We start from the raw sequence: 8958 nt of genomic DNA, 5'->3' as shown, positions 1-8958 counted from the left end.
ACTCTTCTTTCCCTGGACAGGAAGGGTCGAACAGTGACCACAGCCTCTTGGGAGCGGCGTCGTATCCCATAGCATAAGTGTACTTCAGGCGCATCATGCAGAGGGAAAGGCAAAGGAATGTATACCATACAGCTGTAGGATTCCATTTTTATGATGTTCAAAAATGGGCTAGGCTCGTGGGATTATTATTATTATTTTTGGATGCACATGCATTTTATTTTATTTTATTATTTTTTTCTTTTTTAACATTTTATTAGGGGCTCATACAACTGTTATCCCCATCCATACACACATCAATTGTGTAAAGCGCATTTGTACATCGTTTCTCAAAACATATTCTCTCCATTTAAACCCCCGACATTAGGTCCTCATTTTTCCCCTCCCTCCCCGTCGTGGGATTATTTAGTAGGAGACATGACGGAACTTTTCTGGGCTGGTGGTGACGTCCTGTGCCTTGACAGGGGTTCTGCTTCCACAGGGATAGGCATTTGTCAGGACTCATTGAGTGGTGCTCTTCAGAACGGTCATTTCACTAGACGGCAAGTTTACTTCGAAGAAAAGGAACCTTGGAAACAGATATTCCGTTCAAGTTAATGCTATTTTTGTTGAACTGTTACAGTGAAGGATACTGATACCTGTGACTGATTTTTGAAATGAATTGAAAAAGACGAATTAATGGATGGAGGGGGTGATGAATAGGTGGATAGATAAATGATAAAAAAATTAGCAAAACGCTCATTGGAGTCTGTGTGTATTTCACTGTACAAATCTTTTAACTGTTCTATATGTTTAAAATGTTCATGACCAAATATGGGAGTTAAGACAACAACAAGACCTGAAATTCTCTTTAGTAAGATCCCCCCCTCCCACTGTTCTGTTGATCAATAGATGTCTATGCTGTTTCTCTAGGCAGAAAGTTCTTAGAGTAAAATATCTATGTAGATAATTCCTTTCGTTCTACTTTTTGGGAAGGTAGAGAGGAACAGTTGTTACTCTGAAGAGGAAATCTGCTAAGGTTTCCAGAATAATATTCGTATTCTATTTGGAATGCTTTTTACACCAAGTGGTTCATACTTATATCCCCTTTCTTTTCAGACATACAACCTAATGTGGAACTGAAAAACACTCAGGGCCCATCTGTGCCCACAGGTAATCCCACACCTTTCTCCTCCTGATACACGTGTTGCCTGGATATTCCAAAGAAAGAAAAGGAAAGAAAGAGGACTATTCTCTTTTTGGTTGCCGAGAAAATGCTATGGCACTGTGTTGAAGAAGCCAAGAGTAGCTGTCTCGCCCTGATTCAAAATATCTCACCCACTTGGACGATGAAATTATTTTGGACCAGAGAGCCACCTGATAACTATCATTGTTATAATTTTTTTTAAACTAACTGATTTAGAGTCTTAAATGAAGATAGTTTTTGTTGAGTAATATATTAGCTTCATTTTAAAGGATTTACATTTTCCACTCCAGAGCAGTGGTCAGTACATTTTTTTCTGTAAAGACCCAAATAGCAAAATATTGTAGACTTTGCAACCTGGACGTTGTCTCTGTTGCACATTCATCTTTGTTTTTGTGTATGTGTGTGTATCTTAAACAACAATGATCTGTTATGTCTCACAAGTCTATGTAGCAGTTGGATGCCTCTACGGAGAACTTGGAAACGTGCAGGCCTCTTGTGACCAAGGCTCAGAATGGGTGTAACATTTCCACTGTTGGTCAAGGCAACCAGGCCAGCCCAAACCCAAAGGGAATGATATTTACTCTGTTGGCTGTTCCCTTGGTAATGCTTTTATTAAGTGCTCTCTTTTGCTTCTGAGCAGCGGCAGCACTCCGCCTTTCCCTTGACCCCTTCCTGAGTGTAGCTGGCATTATAGTTGTGTACTTGTCTTACCTGTGTCCACAAATGACAAACTACTGGAGGACATGATTATGACCTGTTCTTACCCAAAGCCTTGTCACCATTTAGTAAATGTTCAGAGAAACCAAGGAACTTAGCAGCCAATATCTCTCCCACAGAAACGAGAACATAAGGCGGGGTGGGTGTGGATTTGGTATTTGATATTCAAGCTTCCTCTCTGGAAGGCAGTCTTCCCAAATTGGGTGATGCCAGCATTTTTAGGCTTAGTACTTCTCATCAGTCCATATGGCTACTTCTTAGTCATAAAATAGCCATCGTGTCCCACTGATGGTTATGCGTAAAGTGGCATAGGAGTGAATTTTAACTTGGGTAAAAGAAATATCCAAGGATGAACCTGGGCATATGTCTTACCTCTGAGGAATTTTCACATATTGTCCACCATAGGTGAAAGGGGTACTGCCATCACTGGGGGTTATTGTGAAGATGAAATTTGAATGGGGGAGGGAGGGTAGGTCTAACGGATACCTGTGGATCTACATATAACCTCCTCCCTGGGGGACGGACAACAGAAAAGTGGGTGAAGGCAGACATCGGACAGGGCAAGATATGACAAAACAATAATTTATAAATTATCAAGGGTTCATGAGGGAGGGGGAATGGGGAGGGAGGGGAAAAATAAGCTAATGCCAGGGGCTTGGGTGGAGAGCAGATGTTTTGAGAATGATGAGGGCAATGAATGTACAAATGTGCACAATGATGTATGTATGGATTGTGATAAGAGTTGTACGAGCCCCTAATAAAATGATTTTTTAAATCACTTTAACTTGATTGCATGATTCAGACTCTTTTTGTCTTTTAGAAAGTCCAGTGATTTTGGATGACTACAATTTAACCAAACCTCATGAAATGGAAACTGTGGACAGTGCAGAAGGCCCAGCCAATGAGGATGAAGATACAGGAGGTGAGCTGAGGGTGTGTGGGCAACACCAGGTCGAGGCTCAGTTGGAGAGAAGCTGGAAGCCTCTCCAAGGGAAAATGCATTTGTGGAGTCAGTTGGTTTTGTTAATTTTACAAATATTTTTATTTAAAGGTTTGTTGCCAGGTATTGGTAGATTTTTAAGGTAACTACGGAGTGGGGAAGGGGGATGCAGTGGGTTAAGGGTTGGGCTGTTAATCACAAGATCAGCAGTTCAAACCCACCAGCTGCTCCAGAGGAGAAAGGTGGGAGAGTCTGTCACCAGGCAACTCTACAGTCTTGGAACCCCGAAGGGCAGTTCTCCTGTGTCCTGTCGGGTGGTTACACCTTGGGACCCACTGGACGGCTGTGGACTTGGGTGCATTCAGTGGCTTTTGGTGCACACTTATATTCACTTCCTTTGTCTGCCCTCTTTCCATGATAAAAGTAAGGGAATGTATGCTCGTCATAAAGCAGCTTGGAAAGGTCCTGGGAGTAGACAGGAAAACCCATCTCTGTCCTGCCACCCACAGGCAGTCTCTACATTGTGGCTGTGTAGAGCCGTTTAGGCTGTTTGTGGGCATTCACACATAAATTTGAGCACAGAATTAATATTGCACCTATTTTATTTTCATCTTTATGTTGCTAAATCCGATCTCTATTGCTTTATGAATGTCACTCACATCTCACCTGAAATAGAAATCCCTCAGTCTTCCCCTGACCTCCCAGTCTCTGTTTTAATTCTTTGCCCGGCACTAACCGTGGATAACGTTTTAGTTGCTTGGTTTATTGTCTCTCTTTCTATGGATCTTGGTCTGTCCTTTTCACTATTAGGGGTTTGCCGCACCTACAAAAATGCCTGGCTCCTGTTAGGTGTGTAGTGACTCTTTGGTGACCAAAGGAGCACAGGAGGAAAGGAGGACTTGGTATCTGATACTCGCGTAGGTAAACTTTTTGAATGTATATGTGCATTTCCGAACTGAAACATAAAGTTCACCATTTTGAAGTGAACCCTTCCATAGTGTTTTGCAGCTCCGACTTCTAACTAGTTTTAGTAAAAGGCGAAAGATGTATGCAATCCCTAACTCGTCTTAAAACATTATCATCACTCTAAACAGCAACCTCCTGCCCATTACACAGTTGCTTCCCATTCTCCCATCTCCCACTGTGATTGGCAACTCCTACCCTGCTTTCTGTCCCTGTGAATTTACTTATGCTGGATGATTAAGATAAATGGGTATTTTGTATCAATGTCATTCAGAGTAATGTTTTCAAGGCTCGTCCAAGTCGTAGCATCTACTTAATTCTTTGTCATGGCAGGCTGGTGCTCCGTTAGACGGACACACCATGATTTGGCTATCCAGTCACCAGAGGATGGACATTTGAGTTCTTTTTAGCTTTTGGCATGAATAGTGCTATATGTGTTCCTTTTTAAAAATAGTTTTATTGGCATATACTTTACATCATTATACAATTTAATAATTCAAGCATATTAAGAAATGTGTACAATCATCACCACAATCCATTGCAGAACATTTTCTTCTCATGTTCACTGTGGTCAGCCCCCAGGGCCCCTACCCTGTCTTGCCAGGCCTCTAGGCAACTATCCATCCAGTGACTGTCGTGTAGATCCACCTCTGCTGGATTCCGTACACAGAAAGTCAGACAAAACAGACAGGGAGCAAACAGACCAACAACAATGACTGGACAAAACGAAGAAAACCCCCAGTCAAAAAGAAAGCAGAAAACATTAAAAACGGAAACAACTTTAGAATGGGTCAAAAGGGAGCTCACATGATGAGGTATTAAGTTGGACCCTAACTCCGTCTGCCGCAACTGGCTTGGCACGGCCTGCTGTCTGATGGCAAGGCTCGCCACAGCCCGCAGCAATGGTCAGAGGGGCGTCACCAGAGGCTTGATCCACGTGGGGACCTGCACATGGATTTCGGGCTCTCGCTGTCATCCATAGCCTTCTGCAAACCAGGTGTTCACAACTTGAGCTCTGTTACCAGTCCCTTTTTTGGATTTTATTATTTCTAATCCTTGGTATACGCAGGTTGGCATGCTTCTTTCATGTGGACTTAGTGGACACCTCACTTAGTGGGAGCCTCACTTGGTGGACACCTCACTTTGTTGACACTTCACTCAGTGGGAACCTCACTTAGTGGACACCTCACTTAGAGGGCTGCTTGTTTGAAAGCAAGTGCTGTATGTTGTTTCTCAGGACCTTTTTCTTTTACCTTAAATTTCTTAAGGGATATTTAAAGTGACCAAGAAATCGGATTTTGTGCCTAAAGCTTCTAGATTCAAATCACAGCTAACATTCCAGCCCTGCCGAGCTATACATTAATGTGTGCCAGTTCTAAACCACAGAGACTGAAAAATGCTGCCTGGTACAGGATGTGGTCATTTGTGCTGAGGAAAGCACAAGGTGTTGTACCAACTTCAGGCAACTTCTCAAAGGTGGCATCCATGGAGTTGCACTCAAAAGGAGGCAAATGCTAAGTGTGCTTGTCCTGCAGTTTTCTGAAGAAGAGTTTCTCAGTTCTGAAAGCAATAGGAACGAGAGGTTCTCTTTCTTATGCAATTTTTTGGTTTGGGAACTTATATTTTTTGATACACTTGCTTTGGATTCAGAAGTTACCTGTGTTTTTTTATGTTTTCAAATAATTGGGGGTGGGGAACAAAAAAATCCAGTCTGGACCCCCAAACACAAATAAGAAACCAATCATTGCCATTCATCAATAGGAAATGAAAGCAAATATCATAAAACCCGAGATCGTGTAACACTTCTCTCGGAACCCATCTAATAGAACGCAGGCCGTCGGCCACTCCATCTGTGCATCTTGACCCTGCCCTGGGAGTCGTACACAGGAGAGGGAGGAAATACAGGATCTGTGGGTTAGTCAGGTCACTGTATAGCTGCCTGTGCTGTTTGCATAAGCTGGCCTCCCAGTAGCTGTCGATGGATACTTAGATAGCTGTACCTGTATTCCTCCCAGGTGCAATGGAACTTGGAGTGTCACGCAGTTGCTGATATAGAATAAAATATAAGGTTAATATCCCAAACACTGTGGGAAAGAGAAGAAATGTTCTTTTCTCTAACCCTCACTCGGAAAGAAAGACAAACTGTAGTGTTATAAGATTAATCTATTATTTCGTCATTAACTCCTGAATTGATTATTCTACTGTTAAATTGAATCAGAGTCATATCCCTTGGAAAAGGTGGTTACCAGGTTACCGCTTCTTTAAAAAATAATGATAATAATAACATGATTGTCGCTGTTAGGTGCTGTTGATTTGGTTCGTAACTTACAGTGACCCTGTGCATCATAAGAGTAAACCGCTGCGATCCATAAGGATCCCATTGGCTGATTTTCAGAAGTAGATCACCAGCCCTTTCTTCCTCATCGGTCTTAGTCTGGACGCTCTGCTGATACCAGGTCAGCATCACAGGAGCACGCCAGCCTCCACTAAGGACGTGGCTGTACCTTTAGGTGGGCGGGCCAAGAATTGAACCGCGATCCCCCACGTGGAAGGCGAGGAGTCTATCACTGACACTAGAAATAATGTAGCTGACATTCCTCTCAATATGATCGAGCTCTTCAGCTGTACGACACGTGACTTAGGTGCCCTCCGAACTGTCAAACAGGATGATGTACTCGAGAAGTCGCCTTGTTTGTGGCCCTGGTGGCAGCCACTGCGGCCGTGCCTCTCACTGCAGGCCTCCCTCTGTCCCTGACCCTGCTTACAAACGGGGTGTTTTCTCCAGCCACGGATCCCTCCAAGTGCCTGCGTCAGTGAGGAGTCTCACCACCCTCGCTTCTGAAGAGCGTCCGGGTCGCGCTTCCTCCCAGACGGATGTTTGCTCTCCCGGCAGCCCTGGCAGATTCCCTAGGCTCGCCCTTCCGTCTTCTTGGATGCCCATTTTCATTGTCCGGCTCTTCCACGCCATGTGACGTGATTGAAAATACCATGATGTGGGTCTGGTGTGCCCCAGTCGTCAGAGTGACATCGTCACCTTTTCACGGTCTTTTGCGGTGGCTTTGCTCAATGCACTGTGCCTGTTTCAAACAGAGTTCTGTTAAAACCACTCTTTGTTTTCCCCACGTGCCTTTTTGGGGAAAGGTGGGTTCTTTTTTAGGGTGGGGCAAGAAGAACGCTCACCGGTAAGAGGTGCTATTTGAAAAGCAAGATAAAATATTTGGAAAAAAACTTTCCAAAGAGGTTACCTTTAATTTAAATGCATTTACTAATTCCCCATGCCACAGCTATTCAAATCTTTTTTTTTTTTTAACAACATACTCCTAGAAGCGTAGTGCAGAAGCTGGCGCACTTTTTCTGTTAAGGACCAGATAATAAATATCGTAGCCTTTTGGGGTGATACAGCCTCTGTTGCAACTGCTCAACAAAATCAGTGAGTGTGGCTGTGTTCCAGCAAAACCTGTTTACAAAAAGAGACAGCAGTTTGGATTTAGCCCACAGACCTTAGTTTGCTACCTCCTGGCCTGTTGTTTTTGTGTGATGGTTTATGAAATCTTTTGCTCCTTGACAGGAACAGTGCTATGTAAAGCTTTCTGAAAGGTATTACTAGGAAGTCTAGCAGTAAACGTGAAAAAAATTATGAAAATATATGAACAGTTATTTATTACACACACACACATAGACTTGTTATAGTTCTGTACCACTACAACTTAATCGGATTAATTAGATAAGAATAAAACCGTATGTAGATTAAAATGTATGTTACCGCTTTACTTCCTTGCCTCTGCCATTCTTCCTCATTAATTAAGTCTAACACGCTTACCTCTTATTTATTGACATGGTTGGGCTCTGGAAGCCAGGTCACTGTGTGAAAACCAGCATTATGAGAAAACAGAGGATGACTCCATCACGCCATCACTGCTACATTATATTATTGTGTAAACACTAATCCACTGAGAATCAGGGCCCAGCTCGGCTGACACATAACTTTAACCATTGCAGCCTTGACTTTTGCTATGAATGCACAAAATACTGGAGAGTTGATCTCTTTAATTATTGTTGTAAATGTGAAATGCTGGATAACAAGATAATCAACAAGTACGGATGGGTGTAGACGAATGCGCTGGAGACATTGAAATCAACTCATTTAGTTCCTCCATAAGCTTTCTTTCACCATTATAGCCCTCATTCTGCTTGCATTTCCTCCCAGTGTAGTCTTAAAGCGGAACTTGTGGATTTTAATTGATTACTATTTATTTAAGCATCTGATTGTATATCTGGAGTTGGATATGTGACAAGCTTTCACTCCCTATTATAAATATTTTGAGAAAAAAAGAAAAAAAAAAGAGCCCGGTAGCCAACATTTTTATCTCTCTAAAAATAACTTACCTTTGAAGTGGTCACAGGAGCCCTGGTGGCACCGTGGGCTATGTGATGGGCTGCTAGCCAAAAGGTCAGGAGTTCGAAACCACCAGCAGCGCAGCGGGAGAAAGACAAGGCTTTCTACTCCCAGAAGGAGTTTGTCTCAGAAACCTACCAGGTTAGTTCCGGAGCCTGTCGCATAGGGTTGCTCTGAGTCAGAACGATGGCAGTCGGTTTGAGTGATGAGGCGGCGTAATCCAATTGGACTTAAAACAATAAATGAAGAGCTTCAGGCTCCCTTTTCCTGTCCGCTCATGGACCCCTGTGAACGGACATCAGCTCTCTGCATAGCCTAGGGATTCCCAGGTCTGTATTTTTGTTGGGGGTATCATGGACACTTACTGCCCACAGAGGACATGTGGACCTTCTTATTGGGTCTAGCACCTCACCGCGGCGTCGTAAAGTCAAAAGCAGAAAGTAGAGCAATGTAACGTCTCATGAAAGGAATGCCGCTACTTCCTGTACTTGACCCGTGCTCGCAGAAGCACAGAATAAGGTAGGAGCCTCTGAGTGCCAGGGCTGGCAGTACCATGTACTCACCTGCACTATAGGCAGAGAGGTAAGTAGCTAGAGATGAGTCCGAAGATGATAACATATCATCCAATTAGGGCAGGGGTTCCCAACCTTCCTCGTGCCACCGCGACCCTGTCAGACAGGTCCTCATGTGGTGGCGACCTCCCAACCATCACATTATTTTCATTGCTACTTCATCACTGTCATTTTGCTACTGTGATGA

General features: G+C 43.4%; 1 protein-coding gene across 1 annotated transcript in view; it reads left to right on the top strand.

The window, feature by feature from the left end:
- Positions 1-414: 414 nt before the first annotated feature.
- Positions 415-8958, top strand: part of IKZF3 (IKAROS family zinc finger 3) — a 59388-nt gene continuing 50844 nt past the window's right edge. The window contains exons 1-3 of the mRNA XM_045299333.1: positions 415-439; positions 1096-1149; positions 2721-2822. Coding sequence (XP_045155268.1) covers positions 415-439; positions 1096-1149; positions 2721-2822 — 181 coding nt within the window. The remainder of the gene's footprint in view (positions 440-1095; positions 1150-2720; positions 2823-8958) is intronic.

This window comes from Echinops telfairi, unplaced genomic scaffold, assembly GCF_000313985.2.
Source record: "Echinops telfairi isolate 266 unplaced genomic scaffold, ASM31398v2 ScPeMD7_7458;HRSCAF=8496, whole genome shotgun sequence".
NCBI lineage: Eukaryota > Metazoa > Chordata > Mammalia > Afrosoricida > Tenrecidae > Echinops > Echinops telfairi.
The sequence above is the reverse complement of the archived record's forward strand: the minus strand, read 5'-3'. Positions and strand labels throughout refer to the sequence as shown.